Source organism: Patella vulgata, chromosome 4, assembly GCF_932274485.2.
Source record: "Patella vulgata chromosome 4, xgPatVulg1.2, whole genome shotgun sequence".
Taxonomy (NCBI): domain Eukaryota; kingdom Metazoa; phylum Mollusca; class Gastropoda; family Patellidae; genus Patella; species Patella vulgata.
This window is the reverse complement of record NC_065882.2, coordinates 50702862-50729982: the sequence shown is the minus strand read 5'-3', so window position 1 is coordinate 50729982 and position 27121 is coordinate 50702862. Positions and strand designations below refer to the sequence as shown.

The 27121-nt window shown below is 37.7% G+C and overlaps 1 protein-coding gene across 1 annotated transcript; it reads left to right on the top strand.

The window, feature by feature from the left end:
• Positions 1–603: 603 nt before the first annotated feature.
• LOC126818350 (anti-sigma-I factor RsgI6) lies at positions 604–27121 on the top strand. The gene is made up of 15 exons (XM_050545718.2): positions 604–692; positions 1435–1480; positions 5764–5919; positions 6212–6267; positions 8861–8998; positions 13406–13577; positions 14682–14792; positions 15388–15606; positions 16675–16891; positions 17431–17663; positions 19899–19995; positions 20818–20949; positions 21986–22075; positions 26429–26611; positions 27023–27121. The coding sequence occupies exons 3-15, from the start codon at positions 5770–5772 to the stop codon at positions 27109–27111; spliced, it is 1887 nt and encodes a 628-aa protein (XP_050401675.2). The 5' UTR covers positions 604–692; positions 1435–1480; positions 5764–5769; the 3' UTR covers positions 27112–27121.

The following is a 27121-nucleotide window of genomic DNA, read 5'->3' as shown; positions in this document are numbered from 1 at the left end:
GAAACGTTTGTAACGCTCCTGCCCATTGAAATAAAAATCCAATTTTAAATGACTCTTTGAGTTGGTTGATCTATGAAAGAAATGTCATGTGCCAGGTTCCCACTATATTCATCTTGATATTCGGTTTATTAATTTTTTTGTGGCGTCCTAAATTACGTTGCCACTCACGTTGACATTTGGGAGTTTTGAAATAGATTCAAATGATGAATTAAAATTTGTATACCCATTTTGGGGAGAAACCAATTATGTTTTAGATAAATATATTTGTATTTGACATGTGCTGCTGTGTTCAATCTAGGTCATATTACACTGTATATTTGTATTTGACTAAGGTATTTATTCTAGGTGATATTGCAGCGCATGTAAAGTTTCTGAAAAAATGTGCAATTAATGATATTAATTATAAATGGATGTAACATTACATGTATTAAAGTAAAGATATCAAACAAATTAGGAGAAACGCAACGGTAGCGTATTTTACATTAACACTATTATATACTACCTCCACCTTCAACAGTCCTTGTTTTATTTTCAGATTTTATATCTGGTGGGTTGAAAATACAAATGCCTGATCCAGGAATAGAATTTCTAGCCGATACTGCAGCACTAACGTTTATTCCCGAAGAAACAAACTGGAAGGAGAACGCTAACAAACGTATTGATAAATACAGAAAAAGTAACATCAATTTTACGTAAGCAATACCAGTTTAACCTTGTATCAAAAATATATTATTCCACATCTAAATTATACAATTGCTACACTTATCGCGTCATCCAATATTTCCAGATTGTATTAGCATCGATTGTTGATGTGTTTCTAAAACAATGATACCTCCCCAATTTATTTTCATGAATGTCTTATCCTTAGACTCGGAAATACCTCTAAAGAGGCTAGTATAGTTCTAAAAATATAGTGAAAAGTGAATTTATTGAAAATGTCTGTCAAATATATACTTTAGTTTGAGCCAAGGTATGAAAAGCTACCTTTATCGGGTTTCAGACTGTGGATGCGATTACATTTGTATTAATTTTAATCGAAAGAAGACTTTTATTACAGTATAATAGAGAGTTGTACATTATAATATTTGATATTTTAACGACAGTCTCTTTGAGTGACGTCATGCAGTAATTATGGGCTTGTGGTGTCAATAAATGTCTAAATAAGGGTTTATGAAACATTGAAAGCTAGAAAAACGTCCCAAAAAAGGCAAATTTAGCGCTTAATTGCATAATGCCTGTTTAAGAGTAACCCGTTACTCATGGGCAATTGATTAAACGCAACCCATTACGCGTCGCAATCCATTACGCGTGGACAATGGAATTGATATCATTGTCTATCTCGTGCACTTAATATTATTTCCTTTTCTTTAGGCAAGACATAGCAATGCAAGTCTGTTCTAATAGAATGACCTAATTTTATTAGTTTTGTTTTAGATTCAACATACCGGCTAATACAGACCCCCATGAGTACGACATAGAAGTAAGTGATAAAAAGTTAATACAAACACGTGGGTTGTTTATATTATATTGTATTTCAATCATTTACTCATTATTTAATAATAGCATATCCCTTGGGTTCTGTGTTCTTGTCAAACATTATAGAAGAATATGTTGATAATTTGTTATTTTTAAAACACATTAACGATCAACAAGTCTTGTTTTAGGGCATGTAAGAGATTAAGAACTACTTTAATGGCCTCATAAAGGAATATTTATATCTCTTAAACCCTGTAGGTTCGCTGAATGACTAATATTTCTGCAGTGTCTTCAAGCACTTTCGCTGATTAAATATTATTTCTTACATACTGAGCACGCATTTGCTGTAAGGAATTTGATTCAGATTGTTTCCATGTTAGGGTTTGTATTATATTATTAGATATATTATGTATTTAATGGGATCGACATTCTATTCATAACCACAGCATATCAAATATCAGACTAATAAAGAATAACAAGTAGGCCCAGTTTATATTGAAATTGAAGTGCTTGCCTTAAAATGAGGCTCGTATTCGTTCATGGTTTATGATATATTATGATTATTTGACCATACACCCACCAACGTAATGTTCATATTCATATGCCTACTTAATTGATTGGAACATTTAGGATATGTCATCCTCAGACTTACATATTTACATATTAGGGGCTCTCTCAGATACATACGGGCGAACGTTTTTGTTTCATCCAGAGGAACACCAGGTCAACATTTTCATACGTTTATAAGTATATTATTATCAGCGCTCTCCGTTCATATTTTTCATCTGATTTATACTTGGTATTCTACTTTATGTACGGGATTCCTCAATATTGTTGGCAAATTATTTCAAATAGACGATGACATAAAAAGCCGATGATCTTTGTAACTACATTATGATCAAATTTGGTATTCATGGCATTTCAGGCCATTTCGAATTTAAACATAACCCGGCAGACATTGGTCGAATTATGGTCCATTGACTATGTCTGAAAAAGTTAGAGATACATTATGGGAGATTAGATAAAGAGCGGTTTTCACTATAATAGTTAAAAACTGGATAATGTAAAGGGAACATGCTCAAAATGTCAGTCAAATTGATCCACTCTGAACCCAGAATTTAGCGATTGAATTTTAGGCCTAGCTCCGGTCATCATTACTAAAGTCGGTAGGATAAATAAAAACATAGTCTCGATTATCCATTTTTTATTTAATTATCAATGAGCGTTAAGCAACAGATCGGGTTCCAATCCAGTAAATATCGCAGGCTAGCGATGACATCGAGAGTTGATTATGGTCTGGATTATGGAAGGGTATCGCTGCCAATATTAAATGCTCTGCGAAAATGTCTTTTCCATTGATTATTATTACATGTATGTAAAAAGTACAATGTACAAAGTCCAAAAACCGGCAATGATAAAGTCAAAAAACCAAAGTTTAGAGGTAATTTGGTGTTATCATTACCGGTAGTAAGACTTTGTACATTGTACGTTTTACACGAAATCAATAGAAAAAAGCATTTTAGCAGAGCATTTAATATTGGCAGCGATACCCTTCCATACTGGATAAGTTAATTAATGTTTAATTAATAATTTAGATAACATTTCAGGCCTAAAGAAAGACCCTACAATAGGCAGATTTAGCTCTTGCATAATGCATGTTTAATGATGCCTGTACATAAAACACTTATACTCCAAACTAATCCTTACTGAAATTAGAATACAAGCCGATCCCCCGATTATCTTTCCCCATCACGAAATCCAAATAACATAATTCGAATTTTTTGTTAAAGGGTCATCGACCCCCTCGAAAAAATCTGGAAAAATTATATGTTATTGTACATGTAAAAACTAGAAACTGTGCAAAATTTGTGATCTGTAGCTTGAAAATTGACTGAGATACGGGCATCTTAGTTTCATGAGTTACCGATGAGTTTTTGAAACAAAATTTGTATCAATAATTTACTCGAGTTTCAGATATCTTATTTGTACTTTTCTAGTGAAGATTTACAGCTCACATTTGGTTGTCTTAAAGACCCCTTTGTAAAGATTACGAATATGCAATCGGATTGCAGGTGCATGGTAGGGTTCGCATGCTACTTTTTCATAAAAACCGAAAAACATTTGGTGTAATTGTATATTTTCTGAATTAAAAGTGCTTCTTGTGTTACATGTCTTTGCCCAGATCAAAGTGAAAACAGAGCCAGCAGCAGCCAATCACAACACAACAAATTATCAATTTTACTGCGAGAACTTCGCTTTCCACAAAAGCGGATTCCAAATTCCCCTGGGTTCTTTTCTATCTGCATTGGCGATAGCAAACGCCAATCAGTTAGACCTCATGTTATAACTTTTTTTACTCTGTTGAAGAAAGAAGATGACTTATTCGCTTTTCTCATGACTCCAAAATTTAACAATTAAAATCCTATACAGTTTGTATACATTCATTCGATTAAAAGGGCTTCTTGTGGTACATGTCTCTGTCCAGATAAAAGTGAAAGCAGAGCCAGCAGCAGCCAATCGCAAAAGAACAAATGATCAATTTTACTGCAAAAAATTCGCTTTTTCACATAAGCGGATTCCTTATCCCCGCGGGTTCTTTTCTATTTGCATTGACGATAGCAAACGCCAATCAGCTAGACCTCCTGTTATAACTTGTTTTTTTCAGTTGAATGGTGACACGTTCGCTTTTCTCATGACAGCAAATTTAAGTGACATTCTTATATACAGGGTGACACAAAAAAACGTTCATCAATAAATATCGAATAACTTCCAAAATTTTATTTAGATTAACACAAAAATTCAGCTACATTAGGTTAAGTCTATGTAGCACAATTGGATCCGGCGGGCAAAATCCTCGATGACCCTCCCACATTCTTCCCTTGGGATCGCTTTTATTGCTGCTGTGATTGCTGCCTTCAGATCAGGGATAGTCTGGGGGTTGTTGCCATACACCCTGTCCTTAAGGTATTCCCACAGATACAAATCTGGGACGTTCAAGTCCGGTGAATGCGAAGACCACTCCGGGTCACACCTGCGGCTAATCAGTCGGTCAGGGAAACGCTGCTGTAGCCATGCCAATGATTCATTTGAGGTGTAGGGGGTGGGGTGGCACCATCCTGCTGGAACCACTGGATGTCCCTGACGACCCTTCTTCGTTATTCAAGTTTAGTTGGTGAACGCTTTTTTTGTGTCACCCGGTACAAGAAACGTTTTATGTTTTAACTTTTTTATTCCCCATTTTCCGTCCCTGTTTCCCTTTGACAGCTGTCTAGTCGTTCGGATTGGACTAAAGACCGAAGACCCGTGTACACATTTACGTGCACGTAAAAGAACCCTTGACAGCTGTACAGACAAAATACTCATGTCGCTTTCTCCTGTCCATGACGCGTGGTAGAGCATCATAAAGCAGATTATCAATTGGGTGGCTCTGTCATGGCGTGGGATTACCTTTCATTTAATCATTATGGGCAACGCTACAACTCATCATGAATGTGCCGTTGTTAAATTCCTGTGCCATGAGGTCGTTGCTACACTACCTTGGCCAACCAGAAGCTTTGACTCAAATTGGGCATATCAGTGACATTCCTGTTTGTAAAACCCGTCAGAGGGATCCACCAGTGACGATTTGGATCACACACTACGTACACCAGGAATGAAACAGGCTAACGCAGGCTCAGATCCAACGTCTTATTCGGTCAATGCGGACAGTCCAACAAGTGATCCAGACAAGACGTGGAGGATACACCAAATATTGACTTTGGCTATATAGACCACTTGAACATAAAACTGTAGGATTTCGTATTGACCTGTACCAGCCATAGTTGTCTGGACATGGTTTCACTCATTTTCCACCTCTAATTTTGAACTCGAGAGAATCACATTAAATCCTCTACTTAAACTTTAGTTTTTGTCTTTCTTTGCTGGTTCAGTGTTTCCTCCAGGCGATTCATGCAGATTGGATACCTTTCAGAATGTAAAAGAGCTAATATATCTGATCAAACACTAACACTATATTCAAATAGGGTTGTTGCGATAGTCTTGTTCTCGCTGTATATAATCTATTGGACGTTTAAATTGTCATAAACAACAGAGACATTTTATATATTGCTTGAACAAGGGAAGCCCAGTGGAAACGTCGATCGTTATAAACAGTAATTGTTTTCCATATCATTGTGACCTGTTCAGTTACTACATGTCATTCAAACAATTGATTTATCTCTTGATATTTATTTTATACCTTTTTTTGTCCACATTTAAAAAAATTGCCAGAATACATTTTCTTTTTAGATCAAAATGACCAAACATGATTTCAAATTCGGATCTGAAGTTACAGAGGATTTGATTATTGAACCTAAATACGCCCATTTTCGAGAGCTGTTCTATTATATGTTCAACTATGCAACCATGGCAACCTATTTCTGGCAGTGGTCACATGGGCCAAGGGTTCGTAAAATCGATTGTACTTTAGTTTTTGTTTGCTATATATTCTTTTATCTTCAATCCATGTAATTACTGAAAATGGATACCACCAGAAAATTATAATGTAATGAACATGGTAATAATAAGCTATATATCGAAATATAGTGTCCATGTTTTGAAATGAGTACAGCGTTATACGCGCGCTGTCGTATTGGATCTAGATACATAAAGCATTCCGCTCAGCACTCCATATTTGGCAATCGAGGCTACAATATGGCCTTGAAAACACATTTTTAGCCACATATTTAATTTACAGGAAAGTCCAGATTATGGCAATTCTGACAAAGCACTTGATGTTCTGAAACAAAATGGGTAAATATTCTTTTAAAATACCATTTGATTAAAACTCCAAGAGTTTAAGACAATAAGACAGCAGTCTTTACATTAATATAGTACACATGAAATATTATGTGAACTGTGAACTATCTGACTTACCGTGCCTTTAAGTGTAGCAAAATATGCGAATTAACATATTCATTCACATTCCCTATTTTAAAAACATAGATCTATTATATTTGAATTTTAATTTGAAAAATTGATAGTTTGAAATATGCGTGAAACAACAGGTCTGACAAATTTAGCGCGATGTTTGTGTGTGTGTGTTACTGGTCTGCAGATAGTATAGACCATAAACAATGAACACTTATATCGCTTTCAACGCCCCTATAAAACATTTACATCATCAATAAAACAAGCCAACAGTGAGGCTGATGTCCCCCTTCGAAGGCGGTGGACAATAATTTTACTGAAAAGGGAGGGCTACTGTTTTTCTACAAAAACACATGGTTATAATTCAACTGAAAAAAAAACCCAGTGAAATATTTAATGTAGGCTTTGAACATGTGGTGTACAGATGGATTAAATAGACAAAGCCAAACTACCCGAAGAAAGTGAAGCTATAATAGGATAGTTTCCGTCTAGTTAGAAATTTCAAAAATGTACGTCCATTGCGTTTGTGTCGGTATAAAATCATTGTGTGGGAATTTCTAAGTATTTTTTGAAATAACCCAGGTCAGTTCAGAAGTAACAAATTTTAATGTATTGAGTAGAACAAAGGTAATCTACACGTATCTAAACATCTTTGTTTATTTGGTGGGGTGAGTTAGTAATCTTCAATTCGATAAGACGTACATGCAAGACCACCGCTAATTACGAAGGTGCAGCTTTGGAATCTTAAGAGGCATTATCATTTTAGACAGTTACATGAATTATTATTTGGTGGGGTGACGTACACGCAAGACCACCACAAATCACGAAGATGCATCATTGGAATCTTAAGAGCCATCATCATTTTAAGCAGTAACATGAATTTAATTTTATGTAATTTTAAAATTAATCAAAATGATTTCAGCCTCACCTATTGTTATAACAAAAACATCCCCAGCCCCAATTAATTCCAACAATCCAAACAACTCTTGACTCACTTAATTCTAACAAAAAAATAACAAAAACCCCCACCAAAGCCCACTTAATTCACATATTAAAATCCATAAAGAGAACCAAGAATGTCTTTAATTTTAACTTTCCTTTTGATCAAAATTTAAAAGAAACAGACATATACATTATACCATGAAATCATAACCTATCTGTCTGCCCTTAATCTTTAGCTTTGCGCTATATTTAGTTATTCATTCTGATATACTGTATCAGTGCTTATTGTCATCATTTGTATATCAAGCCTCACATAACTATACCTATTATATTCTTATTTATTTCATTTTTTTTTGTTATCTATAATAAGGCATCCATAATATTCGAAGTAACACCCGGATATTCCTGTATACAATTAACTGTTTTGAATTTACCATTATGTGGCAACTATTGGGATATTATACATCCGGATAAGATTAATAATTTTTACCTTAATTTTTCAATGTTCCCTACCCTTACTGTTGATATGCCGAATTTTAAAATAACCAATAAAATTACAGGTGATATTATTAGACCAAGACACAAATTTCGACTTTCTTTGTACCAGGCTTATAAACTTAAACAAATTCTATCTCATTCATTTATGACATAGCTGTTGTTTGAGCATGGATGGTTACACATCGGTTATATTGCCTCAAAATTATTCCTAATACCAGATTCCCCATTCATTTTCTGATTTTGTAATTAGCTGAAACCATTTCATATTTTGTATTCCTATAAATATCTTTTTGTATTTTGTGAATATATGTATCTATATTTGTTTAAATTAAGGTTAATTTGATTTTGTCATTCAGCCACATTTTAATTTGAATTTTGGATACAAATTTTTCACGGACAAGGGGTATTGTAACAGAGCATATTGAAGAAATGTGCACAAATATTTTTATTTAGATATATAATTTTTATTTATTTAATTAATTAATAAATGGAAAAATAAGTTTATCGACAAAATACTTGTTTATTTAAATATGTTTCAAATATAGATATTTAGTGTCTAAAAATAATTAAAATTGGTTCGCGCTAAAATAAACGGAAAAGTAAGAATTTATATATTTATTACTTGTTTAATTACTTGCGAATATTTTACAATATATATATTTAATAAACCGAAAAGTACTATATATTACTTGTTTATTATTTAGATTATTCGAACTATTAGTGACTAAAAAGTACGATATATTTTATTATCGATTAATGCTTGTTACTAACTATAGAATAAAAATCTAATATTTTTTATATTAATTCGACATCAGTAACATATTATAAGCTACGCCACCCTATGCATTGTACTTATGCTATATTGTTATTAATATTTGAATTTTAATAATTAAATGATGTTCACTTAATAAATGACTAAGAAACGACAATATTGGATTTCTCTTATATTCAAGATATTAAACCAAAAGAAACCACTTTTACAATACCATGAAATCATAACCTAGTTGACCGACCTTAATCTTTATCTTTTTTTTAGAATACCAACCAGAGGTCATAACATTTTTTGGGGTGTTGATCGTTTTGTTCCAAAATGGGTTCTCCCCTTGTCGCAAGTTGAACTGGAAAAGGAAATAGAACACAGAATCCATTATGTACTCAATGTCACCAAGGGAAAGTATGTATATTATAAATTAATAGACCTATAAGTTTAATATTATGTTACTATTTGTATTATGTATCCTTTAATAAAACTTTTATAATTCGAAAAATATTTATGTAATAGTATAAGATGATCTGTAACTAAACACTTTTATGTCAAAAAGCGTGAAATGTTATGATTAAATAAATTATTAAGTTTATTTCGGCAAGTCACGTTATTGATATTTATATAAAAGTTCAACTATTCACTGTTGACAAACTGTTAAAAAAATGGCACATTAGTGTTCCACCACAATATAAGTACGATGGACGTTAACGCTTTTTAAAATAATATTTCTGTGGATATAATTGTAAAGTGTGCCTTTCTGTTTCTCAATGCTTGTCTCCGATTAACCCCGAGAACAGGCTGGGCAATAAATCACCGTGGGCATGTTTAGCAACAGTTTATACTTTATTGTTATGTAATTATTTTAATTTACAATGCATACTATTTATACGTCTATATGTTTGTTTATGGCTACAGCAAACATATTGCTTAGTCTGTAATAAAATTCAGCTCACCTACAAAACTCGAACAGCCCAGGATGGTTAAATAATTCTGACCTACACTGTACAAATACGTTTTAAACTGAATTCGGGTTTGCACTGTAGTAATTGTTTCCCTGATTTCATAATACATTTTTGCAATTCTCTCTTTCACCCTATTACCCCGTTTTGCATGGCTATTTTTGTTACTTTTTTCGTGTAAAATCGAACAAGGGTGGCTGAATTTACATTTACATTACAGGATACTAGCAGGGTATCCTGCTAGTATATATATATATATAATATAATATAATATATAATACTAGCAGGATACCCGGCTTCGCTCGGGGGTCATAACTACGAAACCGGAAGTGGTAGACTAACGCCACCTAGTATATGTTACTCCTCGGTCCGAGCTACCCCTATACCCCAAATTTCAGACTTGGGGCAGACCTAGTGTAGCCGCCAACCCCGAACAGACCGGCTTCGCTCGGGGGTCATAACTCCGAAACCGGAAGTGGTAGACTAACGCCACCTGGCCTATGTTACTCTCCGGTCCGAGGTACCCGTATACCCCAAATTTCAGACTCGGGGCAGACCTAGTGTAGTCGCCAACCCCGAACAGACAGACAGACAGATACCCGGCTTCGCTCGGGGGTCTTAACTCCAAAACCGGAAGTGGTAGAGTAACGCCACCTGGTCTATGTTACTCCCCGGTCCGAGCTATCCCTATACCCCAAATTTCAGACTCGGGGCAGACCTAGTGTAGCCGCAAACCTCGAACAGACCGGCTTCGCTCGGGGGTCATAACTCCGAAACCGGAAGTGGTAGACTAACGCCACCTGGCCTATGTTACTCCTCGGTCCGAGCTACCCCTATACCCCAAATTTCAGACTCGGGGCAGACCTAGTGTAGCCGCCAACCCCGAACAGACAGACAGACAGACAGACAAACGACAGTCACAGATATATATATAATATAGATAGATAGATATAAAATCAATTGATAACTGAAGGAGAGAGAGAGAGAGAAATGGGGTTTAACGTCCACTCGACACAAACTAGGTCATTTCGGGACTAACACATGGTTTAATTTTATTTCAATAATTCGCTTGCGCGTAGGGGTCTTTAGCAGTGGGAGGAAACCGGAGGACCCGGAGAAAACCCACGAGGTTGGACAGGCGACCCTACTCCTTGTCACGTACAACCGGGGATTCGAAACCACGCCAGTCGACTCAATGACAGACTTTATGATACAGCGCGCGCTCGCTAACAATTCAGCCATCCAACCCCCCCCCCACCCCACCCCACCCCTCCCCTCGATAACTGAAGGAAGTCGGGAAATATGGTGAATCACAGCAGCCAACGAGGACTATGGTGAACTATTACTATTATGTCATAGCAGCACTTCAATATAGACCTAAATATTCTGACCTGACGTTGTGTACTTTTATAATAGTCATTAGAAACTTTTGGCAAGCGATATTTTCCACATCCGTATTACGTATCCCTACTGTATACGTGATACGTTGGGTCAATGGAGTTCTAGAGTTTTGGCAGATTTTCGCGTCGGTACGTATGCGTCGCATAGTTCTATTACCAAGATCACCATCAGTACTAGTCAAGTGTCTAGTCTACAATTTCCCGGAGGAAGTGAAGTCGCTCGACTGCGACTCGAGAGCAATATTTGGTTTCACTAATGTATCATTTCAGAAAGTTTATACCCCTTTACCATAGAATAAAATCATTTACAGATTTGCATGGTCCCACCTCCCTAGATTTAGCACGTACATCAACCAGTATGCAAACAGACAGACAGGAAAAGTATAAAATAATGATTAAATTCCAGTCTTTATCATGGTTAAAATCACATGAAATATACACTTTCGTGTATAGGATACACACAGATTCGTAACGCTATGATACAAAATTTAAGCGTCTAAAGGTATCCATACGGACCAGGGATTTACGCTTTTCAAATTTCTTGTTTATATGAGAAATACAAGAAACTACATAATTCACAATAACTATAACATCATAGGGACGAGCCTAGTGCCCATGCCTTCTTCTAAAACGTTACCATGGCCTCTCCCTCTAATCAGAAGAACCAGGCGCTTGGAAGACGCGACGCTGGCCACACTGCCCAAGCCGTTGCGAATCACTTCCAGGACAATGTTCAGACCATCTACAGGCTTCAGCAACGATTTTAGACCATTAACACCACGGATGATCACCAGGAGAACATCCATTGCCGTAGACCTTACCGTGGACCGATCCTTACCCCTTGCCATCGACGTGAACGTCTACAGTTTGCCCATCAACACCAGAACTGGCGACACAGGCAATGGAGAAATGTTCTGTTCATAGATGAGAGTCGGTATTGTGTATCAACTGCAGATGGCAGGACCAGAATATGGCGTCGACGTGGCCAGCGTTATTATGACCAATGTGTCATGGAACGAGACTCATGGGGAGGTCCAAGCATAATGGTTTGGGGTGGAATCGGCCTAAACCAGAGAGTGAGCCCTGTGGTGTTCCAAAATCTTGGTTCAGGGAGAGTTCAGCAGTGCGCTACATCGATCAAGCTCTCAGACCCCACGTCATACCACATTTCGCACGTCATCGAAACGTTTTCCAGCATGACAACGCCCGTGCCCACACCGCCAGAGTTACTCGGGACTTTCTGCAGCAGAACGGTGTCAACGTTATGCACTGGCCAGCCGTTAGTCCGGACTAAAACCCGATTGAACATCTTTATGATGAAATTCAGAGGAGGCTTAATAAAGTCGTACCGAGGCCAAACACAGCCGATGGATTGCGCCAGGCTTTTCTGAGAGTGTGGTTCCAGGTGCCAATGGCGTTCATCAATTGTCTGGTCTACTCGCGGTGGACACACCAGATACTGATGTATAGACTGTGTACAGGCTCTAAACCTTCTCGTAATGTCATGGAATTGTGATGAATTAATCACTAATGTGTCAACAAACTGTACCCAAAAAATTGCCTTGATCCATTTAGTAAGTCATTTTCTAGAATGATTTGATTAAAGTGCCTCTCTGATTTTGAAATCGTACTGACGTTTTGTTTGCTGTTTAATATATGAGTTGAGTGCAGAAAATGTGAAACAAATTAATTTCGTTTTGCCTTCTACAAAAATTCTTCACAGTCCGCCCATACCTGTATTTTTGTCTTTATGTCTACTTGATGTCTGAGCAATTGGGACCCGCTCAGCTCTTTTAATCACTGACCATTGCGATTGATTGGACACTTGGTCATGTAAAGCCTAGCTCACAACCCGCCGTACGTGCTACTACGGGCAGTCTACGGGGAGAATTTTAGTAAAGCCGTGTCTGAGACTTACGCGTCACTTGCGTGTGTTCGGCACCGTAGAAGATCGCAGACTGGCGATAGAGACTTTTGGTCCTTCACATGCAAAAATTTTCTCCCGATCTCTTGCGGGTTGTAGGCGCGTCAAACGGGTTGTGAGCTAGGTTTATGTCGACCCTGATACACTTAGTAGAAAATATATTCAATGAAAATGACAACCTTAATAGTATCATAAAGGTTGGTATCACCGTTTACTGATTGGCATCAACAGTACAGTCGGAAAACAATAGTGTTTGATAGCATTCATGAAGTATGTGGGATCTCAATACCTGCTCTTTACAATCGAGATGTGCATTAAGAATGTTTTATGTTCTTTAATTGAAACATGATATTTAAATTTAAATATATGTAATTTAAAAAAAGACCTTGTTAACAGTGTGAAGTTAAAATCCAAAGTCATGTTAATTTACCCTGGTAATGTTTCTATAGTAAAACCCAAATTACAGCGTGTAATATTAAAATTCACTTGAATTTGACGGCAAGAAAATAAACGCCAATGAATTATTTTTTAGGCTTGAAAATTGGGATGTGAATAATGAGATGTTACATGGACATTTTTATGAAAATAAAATGAATGACCCTTACTACAGTCATAAAATATACAAACTTGTACATCAGACAGATCCTACCGTTAAACTCTTTCTAAATGATTATCAGATTGTTGCTAACGGTACCAGTGTGTCGGTAAGTTATTGTCGCCCGCCTTTCGAAGAAAGCAGGGGACTATTAAAATGGGTTTGTCCGCCTGTCTGTCCGTCCGTCTGTCTGTCTGTCACACTTTTTGGGACACAATAACTCTCCTTCTAATTGACCTAGAATGTTCAAACTTGGTATAGGTGTTTATTAGGTCAATGCCTTGATGGAGTTCGAAGATGAGCATTTTCTGCTTAGGGTAAGCAGAGATAAGCAATTTGATTGGTTGATGCTTTGGGACACGATAACTTTAGTTCCAATTAAGTGAGAGTGATGAAACTTGGTGTATAGTTTCATTACATCAATACCTTGACTATGTGCGATGATGAGAATTGTCTGCTTGGGCTAAGGAGCAATAAAGATTTTGATTGGTCAATACTTTGGAACATAACAACTCTGCTTCTAATTGAGGTAGAATGTTTAAACTTGATGTAGATGTTCGTCTTGACTGAGTTCAATGATTAACATATCGAGCTAAAGTTAAGCAGAGATAAGCAATTTCCTTGGTCGATGCTTTGGAATAAGATAACTTTGATTCTATCTGATAGATTTCGGCGGGGGACATCAGCCTCACTGTTGGCTTGGTTTCAGCGACAGTGTTGCTAAACGTCCATATCTACATCATATATACATGTTGACGATACCTCCTTTTGAAACATGTAAATATCGAATAAGTGGAAGGGTTATTAGCAAGAGTTTCTTTGGAGTTTTATTCACCCAAGTCTCCCCTTTTCGGTGGTGCAGGACGGAAGACCTGAAAGAAAATGGCTATTACCCGAGCTCCTGTGTACACATTGGGGTACACATAACAGATCCATTTACAGCAGGCATCGTAATTAGAATAGGCGAACACGCCTAATTTCGGGCAATAGTATATAGCTATTAATCAAACAAAATTAATATTTCCTGGAAGAAAAGGGCGTCTAGTCAATCGAACGAAAGCCCAAGCTCTCGTGTACACATTGGCGTACACGTAAAGATCCCTAGATAATATGAATTCGAAGAAGAATGGGCGAAATGCCACATTCCAGGCAATGATAATATATATCAATCAGAAATAATCAATATGTCCTTAATTCGATACGTATGTTTCAGTCTTATGTTGACCAAGCTCGTGAGTTCAAAAAAGCTAATATACCTATATACGCCCTGGGCGTACAAAGTCATTTTGATGATTACCGTGAACCCGATCCAACTCTGACATTGGTAAGATATTGCAGTTTTATTTTTTACTATGTCGCTTTACAATCAATTTTAGCCTGTAAACAAAACTTACCATGTATTTATTGCCATATAATTGAATCACACCAAATATGCACAATATGAAGAACTTTCGTGTTGTGAAAAGTAAACAGAGATAACCTTTCCGACTGATACGCAGTGTTAATTGTCAAACTGCTTACGCTTAGACACACAAAGAAGGCATCACAAGCCATGCAATTCCAATCAAAGCCGTAAATGAGCGATTTCTAACACTAAAATCCCAGTGAACTTGTTATTTTACAATATAGTTTTAATTGAAAAATTTACACAGGGCAGAATATGCTTTATTGTTCTGGTACACCTGATACAACTACTCGTTTCAGGAGTTCACAGTGCTAACAAACTTTTGTACTTTCGCGGCCAGCAATTTGATGTGTTGTATTTTGGTTGGGTGAACTCCTCCGCACGGTGGTTAAGGTCACCAATTTTGAAATATGAACGTCATTTGAGGGTTCGAGGAATCTTCTAGAAACTACAACACTGGGAAAGTTGAATCTCTAAACATCCGTATTTTTAAATACCAACCTGTCTTTATTAGAAACGGTTGGATCAGTTAGCAGTAACAGGCCTGCCTATATGGATAACAGAAATGGATGTTGTTGCCGCTGACGAAAATGTGAGGCGTGATTGGTATGAAACATTGTATCGCGTTTACTTCAGTCATCCGTCTGTTGAAGCCATTATTCTGTGGGGATTCTGGGGACCAAAACATTGGATTGGAGAAAAGGCATCTCTTGTCAGTGGCAATGATTATACGGTTAGTCTGAAACTTTACATTAACTACCACAACAGGTTAAATGACATACACTTACTAAACTTGGGTGGGGTTGCTACCAGATTGTATCAACCGTGGCCGCGGTGAATACAATGTTAAGGGATTTCGCTAACAGCCTACCTAGCTAGTGACTTGGATAGTAATTATATTTCATTATGTCCACCACTAATGGTATGACTTGTAAGGTATATCAGACATCATTAGGAGATTTCTTACAGTCATCATGTAGAACTGTATAAGGTATCACCTTATAAAGAGAGAGGGAAGAGGGGGGGGGGAGATTTCGGGACAAACACACGGCTGCTCCACCGGTAGATCTGCTGAGTGCAAAGACAACAAAGCATTACAGTTAGGAGAACGTACATTCTACACAGCAAAAACGACCAAAGCCGATTGATCAGTGTACTCTGACCTCCCGTGTAGGTGAACCATGGGCCAAAGTAATGTGTTGTAGAGAAAGGGCTAGAAGCCAAATCCCCACTCAATTACCAGGATTCCACTTTCCACCGCCACGGGTCGCAACGCACGGCACACACGTTGCCCTATTACAGGGATCCTTTTAGTCGCCCTTTACGACACGCAGGACATAAGAAGGGTATATTCGTATCACCCCCTACACCCCAGGGGGGGGGGGGCGGGAATGAAAAAACAAAAGTAGTTCGTATTTGAACTTCCGTACATAACTTAGTTTCGGCTTACTTTATCCTGCGGTATTTCGTACAGCCGCAAAACAGACATTCGTTTACGAGCTGGAATGTCTAAACGTAGCGTAAGCTTACTCTTCCGGACACCTGTTACCACTGTTTGTCGTGTATTTTGCACACGGTGAACAGTCCATATGCTGATTACACTATTTTGCCTTATTACACTATTTTGCCTATACCGTTTTTTTAGGACTTCGAATTTGGTTTAATGGTTTGGATTGTTCGTACTTGGTTTTATTTTATTTTATTACATGTTGCGGAGTTTTGAATCTTGGAAAAGCATACTTTACCTCGCTTCGCAAAAAGTTAATAAAGAAGAAATATATTTTATGCTTTTAAATCACAGATTAACGCAGCCGGTCAAGGATACCTTGATCTTGTCTTAAAGGAGTGGAATACACATGTCACTAGGAGGTTATCTTCTGGTAAACAGTTTTTAGTACGAGGCTTCCATGGTGATTATGAAATAACTATAAAATATAAAGGAGTGCCAGTTGTTTTCCAAACATTCTCACTTGGTAAACAATATAAAGAAGTAAACATTGATGTCACTGATATACATGGTAAGTGATCTAACACCAAGTCTACAGGATCAAAAGGCAATATGCCCAGTGTTACTATTTATCGTAACATCGTAACAACATTTTTGTATTAAGATCTAAAATAATGCAAGATAAATGTAAGTTGAATATACATTTGTTTCTTGAAAGATGCATTTATGCAAGGGCTAAATCTGGCAATTACAAATTTTTTTATGTCTTCAAATGTGATACGAATTGTTATTTAGAGGCTTATGCACATGAAAAACCCATAATAAACCCTGCAGGTCATTAGATCACTAATGTTAAACGTTAACATTGACACCACTCATCAGGGACTGTCTATTGATGTACAGCTGTACTGGCAAAAGAGACTTCGTTTAATATCGTGACAATTTAGTCCATTTCTTGTCAAAACTTGAAACATTCAGAACGAAAATGTTCATTTTCATTATCTAATTTTCAACTTTTACAGCAAGAACTGCCAGCTCTGTATTTTTATATATAATGCATCTTTGATATACGACAATGAATGTTCTGGTTTTTATTTGTTATTCTTTAAGCTCAGGTGAACATTCCCACAACCTCCTCTCCCCTGATATTTCACCGCCCGACCGTTCATCATAAAATTGTTACACACCAGATCTACTATCAAGGAAGGGCTACCTCCGGGGATTCGTCTACTGTGACCTGTGTGAACAAATGGTCTGCTTTCTCTGTGATAAAGGATGATCAGCACGTAGATGTGAAATGTCCACAAGATTACGTGTTGACTGGCTGCTCTTCATTAACAAAGGTAAATGAAGACATATATTTTAATGTATATATTACGATTGTAATACTTCAATAGCCGTGTGTTTGGGGGTGGGGGGTTAGCGCGTGCTCGCTGTACCATAAGGTCCAAGTCCGTTGCGGAGGTGCACCTTTTAGGGGGAGGGGGTCCCCCCCCCCCTTATGGAGAAGGGTCCCGGGATCCTCCAATTTTGACATGAAATGGTAATCGGTGGAGTATATCCCGTACAGAAAGTCATATACTTAGTTCCAAGCAGAAAAAAAACTATCGCAGAGAGGCAGCCAGTGGGAAGGGGGTCCCATTGCCCGATGAAATCGGTTCCTGAGAAACGGGGGCGTGACGGAAATATTGGACAATTAATAAGACCACTACATGTCAACCAGAAATAATAATTCGGGTTTCGGGTTAAGGAAACATTTCTGATAATCAAAACTCGTCGAATAAGGGCCACTATGTTTCACGATTTTTAGGAAATGGATCTTCATTATTTTCTTCTAACAAATATAAAAATTTGTCACCAAATCGGAGCCCGGGCCAAAGCATTTGACTTTGTAGCCCTTACCATGATTTGTCACTGCTCCTCCCCCGGAAAATTTTGAAAATTGGACGGCCGCAAACGCGTTTTCCAGCCCAGAAAATCATTCTCTAGCAAACTTTGAAAAATGAACATAGTGACAAGACAGGGACCCCACTGGGCCACTGGGCAAGTCAGTACAAAATATATGGCAGATAGATGTCAGAACATAACCAATAATATGAGACTGGGTGCAAGGTGCCACGTCCCCAAATCAACACTCCACATGATGATCCCTGACTGCTTTCTATTACAAACAGTAGGTATTTTTAGAACTGTGGTCAGCAATTCTTTTTTCGGGAGGGGGGGCTGATAAGGTCTGTCATTGAGTCAACTGGCGTGGTTTCGATTCCCCGGTTGTACGTAACAAGGAGTAGGGTCGCCTGTCCACCCTCGTGGGTTTTCTCTGGGTCCTTCGGTTTCCCACCACTGCTAATAAAGACCCCTACGCGCAAGCGAATTATTGAAATAAAAAATGAACCATATGTTAGTCCCGAAATTACCTAGTCTGTGTCGAGTTGACATTCAACCCCATTTCTCTCTAAATATAATTAGTCTGGGAGTAGATTTGAGTCCCCTTTGACAGTCAAGTCGGCAAAAAAACACGTTAAACCCCCATTCATTTCACAATGGTAACAGGGTTCTTATTATTTATAGCGGACCGTGTTTTATTTTACTTGTACATTTTGAGTTATTCCATAAAAACTGGATTATATTTTGTTTTGGGGTAGACAGTTCAATAGAAAATAAAACACGGAAGAAATTAACCATTTTACACATTAAACTTGCTTTGACAGACTGCGTACGGACATTTTAATCGCCTTGATGTTGCTCGATGGGATTAAAGGTAGTCAAAAGATTAGTCAATAAACTAATTGTAAGCTAACCTTTTAACAGTCATTCAGTTCGCGATCTAACTTAAAAATAGTACAAACGTTAAATTTGATAATCCCGTAAATATACAAGCTCGATTATTATTCACAAAACAATAATTTTTATCTGTAACTTTTTCCCTTCGTACGAATTGACCACATGTTCCCATCTGACACCCCATTTGTCATCACACAATATTTTAATCATTTTCCATTCACTGAACAACAAAATATTCGGTAGGCTATAATCATACGAAAAACGTATCCATCCGAAGCGCGCACTGTTATTAGCTATACACACCCGTTTAATTTTTATTCGTTTAACAAACTACTTTGAGACTATCCGGTGTTCTTATGAAATTCAGAAATGTGTTAACTAGTTATGTTATTATTGGTATAGTTTCTTCTAGATGTCAGTATGCATGTTGTTATGCTCTTCGGTGGCTAAGTGAGTAAGACACTTGCTCGCTAGCCCGGAGGTCGCGAGTTCGATTCCTGCATTTTCCGACGTGCTTTCCTTATGTCTTTGGTGCAGGACGGAGCGCCTGACAAGGACAGCTGTCTAGTCCTTCGGATGGGACGAAAAACCGAGGTCCCGTGTATACATTGGCGTGCACGTAAAAGATCCCGGGCAGTTGAAATTCGATATACGAGTAGGCCATAGTGCCGCTACCCGGGCAAAGTTTCCCTCATTAAACATGGTTTGGCATTTCCCCGTCTTCATTAGCCCAGTCGGAGCAGAACAGTAGGACGTTAAACCCCATTTCATTTCATTTCTTTTCATTCTCATAGGCTTTAACTGCGAAAGGTGATGGAACATCTGTAGACACACAGAATGGTGTAGTCTGTAGAGCTTGGAATGGTGGTGGACCTGACAATTATAATTCACGTATTATTTTATTAAAAACATCTATTTACGAATTTTACTGTGCTTTTCTGGAGTTTGGGTCATTTGCGTCTCAACACATATTCCCCGGGGTCAAAACCAGGAGTGGGTTTAGAAGAATCTTCGAAATTTAATTTAAAACCCGGTTCAAAGTAAGAGCATCTGGAAATGTGGACGATGCTCGGACAAAGTTACCTTCCACAGTTGATGCGCGCGTATCAAATTGACTGTTGATAGATTTGGGTTTGTAATAGTAGAATTAAGTCTAAATCAAACTGTTTCTTTAATAGGCAATGTATGGGATAATTGCACAACAAAACGATAATTGCACAACAAGCAATACATTCGTACAGTAGAGATTCACAATCCCATGGCAGGTGATTCTGCAGTATTTATTGGTTTTCTTTACCACAGATGTCTTTCGCGTTCAGATATAGGCCAGATCCACTCTTGAGGGGGCATTTTATACTGAACGCGACCACTGACCACGGCGGAAATCATCGTTCGTACTGAAAGTGGCCGTAAGCCCAGAAATTCGCACATGAAACCGGCTAATTATCAATTTGACAGTGTATGCCTTTGACTTTACAACTGATTGGCTAATCGAAATTATTTTTAAAAATTTGCTGTGAAGGCAATTTCCACTGTTTGCCACACGCAAAACATTCGACCGCGCTTATGTTTTGTATAAACAGTTAATCAAATGCGATTCCTTAAAAATGACCTGCATTCTTCTATCAATTGGAGCCATGATAGGTAATGTTCTTGCTGGTTTTCGAAAAGTTATTTAAAACCTTTGTTTTTGACGTTGGAATTCTGTTACAGCTGTTCACGCTTTTGCTAGATGTTGTAAAGTGACAGGATTACAATGTGAATACAGAGCAACACCCAAACCTTCTTCGTCAGAATTTGACATCATCGTGGAAACCAAATGCCCAAATAATATGTATGCCACAGGTGAGAATTATCGTGATTAATGCTGCGTTTTATCCATGTATATTCGAAAATACTTGTATTTTTTTCAGTTCGTTCTTTTTAAGCGCAGAGCATCAAAGCTTTGGCAGCTGTCTAGTCGTTCGGATGGGACGAAAAACCGAGGTCCCGTGTATACATTACCATGTACGTAAAAGATCCCTTGGCAGTTGTCATTCGATATAAGAGTAGGTAATAGTGCTGCTACTTGGGCAAACTTTCCATCATAGCATACTGTATGGCTTGATTAATGCTGCGTTTAATCTATGTATTTTCGAAAATACTTGTATTGTTTTTTAGCTCTTTCTTATTAAGCGCTGAGCATCAAAGCTTTGGCAGCTGTCTAGTCATTCGGATAGGACAAAAAAACCAGGGTCCTGTGTATATTGGCATGCACGTAAAAGATCCATTGGCTGTTGGAATTCGATATAAGAGTAGGCCATAGTGCCGCTGCCCGCGCAAAATTCCCCTCATAACACACTGTATGGCGTATGTCCATCTTCATAAGCCCAGTAGAACGTTAAACCCTATTTCAGTTCATTTTAAAGCTTAGGTCGAGGGTTAAGTGTCATGCCGTGCAATAATTCAATTTATTATCAGCAATAGAGGTTTTAATAGCTTGAATTCCGATTTACTAGCAAAGTAAATGGTTAGTACGTGCGCGCTGTATCATAAGATCTGTCATTGAGTCTTGAGTCAACTGGTGTGGTTTCCATTCCTCGGTTGTACGTGACAAGGAGCAGGGTCGCCTGTCCAACCTCGTGGGTTTTCTCCAGATCCCCGGTTTCCTCCCACTGCTAAAGAGCCCTATGCGCAAGCGAATTATTGCAATAAAATTGAACCATATGTTAGTCCCGAAGTGACCTAGTTTGTGTCGAGTGGGTGTTAAACCCATCTCTCTCTCTCTCTCTCTCTCTCTCTGATTGACTTTTATCTACAATCGTGAAAATAACGTACTAGGGAATACCACAAATTTCAAAAATACGCATCCTGTTAATATCGATTATTTACGTCTTTTCAGGTTGTGCTGCTCATAATTGGAATAGGCATATGGATGGTGTTTATCCTACAACGCATTCCTGTCGGGCGCAGAATCAGGATGACTTTGGGGGTTGGTATTTGACGATCAATAGGACGGTGAGAGCGTGGGGTAGGCTTTAATGGGTTGTTAGGTTTATCAATTGAAAGAAGAGTATAGCGCCTCACTGATTTAGGCCAATATTTTGGGTGTCCGCATAGGAGGTCGTCATAAAGGTAAAGGTGTTCTTGAGGAAGACCTGCAAAAGCCCTTGAATATGTTTTTTTTACTCTCCTCTCGACACAAACTGTTAAACACCTGTTATCACTGGTGGGCATATTGTATGAATTTTTAATACGTGAATACACTTATCGTTATAGAATGGGTTGAGAAACTATGACGGGCAAGGAGGAGCTGGTGATCGGCCATATAGGCGGCACTTTCAGTCTACGCCATTGACACAAAAGTTGCTATTTTGCCTGAACAGTAGACGAATACAAGACGCCGGTCACAATTTTGAGGAAATTTATCAAGCTTCGCCACTGAATGATAGTTTTATAGTAATTCGAGACCCTGGATTATGGAATTTCTACACTATAAACGAAACCCAGAAATTATTACAACAAAAAGAAGGAAATGAGAGAAGAGGATGGAAACCTAGAACTACCATTCGTAATTTCAACTTTTCGAGTTGCATTTTGGCTTATTTTTGATATTAAGGACTGTTCGAGTTTTGCCTGGGAATTTGCAGTCTCTACATTCCAGCTTTGAATACGCGCAATTCGCGTTAACAGTATGGTCTGTGTGATTTAGTATTGATGCCGGTCATTTAAAGGAATGTTAATAATATTATCCCGATCAAGATTATTTCTATGTAGGTTTATGCAACTGTCAATAATATTATACTCTTCAAAAAAAGTAGGGGATATCCAGAAACAATACAAAACTGCGGAAATGCACTGCTGTTTTTATTAGAGGTAACCAATGTATGTTAATAACAGGTCAATTGCCTACACATGAACATAAACAGTTCATATGGGCGGCTTATCTGACGGCCCCATTTTACTCGCAAAGAGATACACTGTCAAAAGTGAAAATGGACGTTGTTGATTTTCGTATTAATAATGAGTAATTGCTCCATCAATCCTCAGACATTTGCAGTGCCACGGCCAATTCTTGCAGTGTTGTCGGTTGACGTTGTCCAAGGCATATGGACAATATGGTGACGCTGAGGTAGTTATTCACGACACGAGCGCGGTTGGCACGGGCATTATCATCTTGAAAGATGAAATGTCGACCTCCACGTTGAGCACAGGGGAGAACTATCGGTACCAGAATGTGGTCATGGTAGTACACACCAGTGACCTTTCCTTGAACAATATGCAAGTCATGGTGATTCCTCCCCACACCATGACAGACCCACGCCCGAATCTATCATGCTGTCTGACGTTAACGTTAGCATTGCGCTCATTTATACGCCTCCAAACGCGAGCACGCCTATCGGTGAAATCCAGAGTAAATCTGGACTCATCTGAGAACATTACCCCAATTTCTACGCTGCCTACACCATTGACGCCTGTTTGCCATGTGCTGGCGAGTTTATGGAGGCACAACACGCGGTCGTCTCGCATGCAAATGGGCTGCATGTTGCTGATTTCTTATCGTTTGGGGTGTAACTCGAATTCCTATAACTTGGTACAAGTTTACAGAAAGCTGATTGGCCGTTTGTCCTCGATTCCTGGGCTTGTGTAGTGGCTCTAGGACGACCTGAACGGGATCTATCATCAGCATTGTGTGTTTGTTGATACCGGTTCCACAGTCGATCTGCTGATCACAGACCGTGACACATTAAGCATGTTGGCTACTGCGCGCTGTGTAGAACTCATTTGAAGCATGACAATAGCACGTACTCGTTCATCATGTTGAAGACGTCTCATTGCAAATTAAACGTATTCCACTAAAGCAAATTACGTTAAACAGTAAACCTTCTGCAAGAACCGATAGGAAAGAAAACATGGATAGGATAAACCAGCACGCGGCAGTTTTCATCAACCCTTCCTTAAAGTGTCAAATTTGACAATGAACCCCTCCCACGTGTATGACGCTATTGCGTCGCATGTGCAGCTCAGTGGTTCTGTTGGGGCGATAAGTTTTTCATCTGTGAACATACTCTCAAAGCATGTCAAGTGTTCATGACTATTTATCATATCACAACCTGCATAGGTATTTGCATCTGAATAGCCCCTACTTTTTTTTGAAGAGATATAAAACTTACCTAATGATGTGTAGCTAATTTCGAGGCGTGCTAAGTTTTACTTTTCGAGTTGCATTTTTGCTTGGTATTGTGACAAAGTGCTCCATAACTTTTATTATATTTAGACTATATTTTATACATATATTATAATAACATTTTTTAAATGCAATGAACCCTGAAAGGGCTATAACACTGACCACTACATATACATATGTACATGTATTGGTTGTGTTTATTTACAGACTTAATAAATCCCACATGTTATTGACAAACTACATATTATGACTGACCTGTGTATCATGGCCATACGATAATATGTGGTATAAGAAACTTCATATATAATGATGTTCTTCTGTGTTGAGACCCAATTCCTTATTCGATGTTAATATCCAGTTTCTCTCTTGTCGGGAGGTATATAACAACGTGTTTTCTGACAATTAAAGAGGCTTGGAGCGGAGACAAGCAGAGAAGAGTTTATGGTCTCACCCGAGTTCAGTCGGTGATTTGGCGGAATGGCTGTTTTTAAGGACTTTATCTTCCTGGTATAGCCTTAAGCAGTGTATCGTGTTTATGTTATTGTTTAAATTCACAATATAAAAAGAAGAGAACAAGTGCCTCTGTACTAGTGAAGAAATTCTGAAGACATACTTTCTACAATCGTTTATAGAACATCGAAATACACTAACTAGTACAATAACTTCAGGTCTGACCACCAATTTAGTGTTAAGAAAGCCACCATAGCAACTCTAGCACGCATTGCAGTCAACATCTTTGACAAACAATCCCTCCGAACAGAATTAGACCACATCTAAGAAACCCTTACAAACTACCCACGTCAATTACTAACATATGGCCATCAAAACGCGTATAACCCATTAATTGATTAATAGTATAGTTATCTACTTTTCCTAAGTGATGTGTTTCAACTTATTGATTAGTTATTATTATTTTCTACTCTGTTTTATTCATGCTTATTAGTGTCTCATTAAATCCAAATCTCAGTTGTTTCCGGTTCATTTATTGTTGTATAACTTGTCCCCAGTGCCCAAGGATCATCTAGTTAATTCTACATCATCATAGTTACTTCACGCCAAAACAATATGAGAAGGCGCTGACACCCAGTTCCATTCCCAGTGTGAACTTCTTGGCCACGTGTTGTGTGGTTTTTTGTTCATACTTGGTGTGCTTTTTTTCTTGGTAGAATTGCTTGTTGATAGATAAGACACCGTCTTTGTACATTTGATCTTGTTGTTGTCATGTATGATTTCGGGTATGTTGTTACAGTCTGTCTATATATTTGCCTCATATGTGTATTGTCGTCTTATCTGCGATATCACTCTAGGTCGAAGTGGACGTTAAAATACACTAGTAGCTATTTCCATAAGTATGTGTTTTTGTTTCTTGTTTTATGTTATTATTCAATATTGTTCCTGTTGTACACATACGCTAACGCCCTCTGGTGTAATAATGTTGATAATTCATTATATTTTTCTGAACATTTTCATTTCAAGATTTTAACTTCAAGACTTTTTGAAACGTAGAAAATATTTTCACAAGAGTTCAAATTCCAGATTTTTTAAGATACTTTCAGAAACCAATGAATTGATTTCTTTGTTGTGTAAAATTAAGAAATTATTTTTTCATTTTAATATTTAATGATATATATAAAAGTTACCGATAAAACGCCGAAAATGAAACATAAAGTCAATTTTTTGTTTAAAATGTTGATTTTGTGCATGAAATGTTGACATAAGAATGTAGAAACAAGAATCATTAGTTTAGAATGTTGCGTTTGTGTCTAAAATGTTCAAACTGGAATGTAGAAACAAGAATCATGAATATTGTCCCATTTGGTCTTCCATAGTTATAGACTCTCATACTTAACCGAGTACAGACTCATTTTACATATTACTGTTGGCTCAGAGCAGAGTCGACTTCAACAGTATAATCGTATTAAAGAGGTTCAGAATTAAATTCCTATTGTCTTTTTAATCCTCTTAATTTTGAGTTTTTCTATTTGGACTAATTTGTCTAGCCGTGATCTTTATATGTAGTAAAATTGGGTCGATTTAATCTTCCATGTACTAATGGGATAAAAGTTTACTGAAGAAATTCAGGTCAATATTGCGATGGATTGTAATTTTTTTCTACTAATTTTTATGATTAGTATGTTTTTTTAATTGTAATTGCAGGAAATTGGCTTTACTCTATTTGTTGCAATGCTTCTAATATGCATTGTCAAGTGAAAAAATCGACATTTGTAAGTGGTCATAAAATTGGAGACGCATCTGTAGTAAGCTGCGGCACTGGTTGGACTATGACTGGGTGTCATGGCGTCTCGGAAGATGGCGACGTTTCTGGTTCATTTATTGAAGGTAAAATACACGCAAAGTGAACGTTGATATTGATTGTTTATCAGATAGTCAAAGCCAGGATCGGATTAAGCTCGCATAGGGCCCTTGAAAATGTCACTGGGGCTCTTGCATCAAAAGTGAAACGGAGGCATACTCTGGTCATTGTCTGTCAAACTCACACAAATGCAATTTGTATACCAGTATGGTAGATATAACTATTTGTTACAGATAATAAACAACACAATAAAAAAGATAAACTTATAAGTAAAACATTTTTTTATTACTAATTTGGGGGGGGGGGGGTCTTAAATATTTAATCAGCTGGTTGCAGTCAATTCTGTCCCTCCCCACCCTTTAATCCGGTCTTGGCTATTATACCCTATTGTTGGTTTATTGCAAATCTCATGTCTGTTTAATTTCTATGTTTTTCAGGTGATAAATGTTTAGCATTTAATGGTGAAATGAAAACACCGGGTATGGCTGGTAGTGTAGCGTATGCTACTTGTTGCAAAATTATGTAGATTGACTGGC

Coding starts and splice junctions, on each gene's coding strand:
- LOC126818350 (XM_050545718.2), top strand. CDS start 5,770: ATGACCAAACATGATTTCAAATTCGGATCTGAAGTTACAGAGGATTTG. Junction 16,892..17,430: donor TGATGTCACTGATATACATG/GTAAGTGATCTA, acceptor TTATTCTTTAAG/CTCAGGTGAACATTCCCACA. Junction 26,612..27,022: donor TTCTGGTTCATTTATTGAAG/GTAAAATACACG, acceptor TATGTTTTTCAG/GTGATAAATGTTTAGCATTT.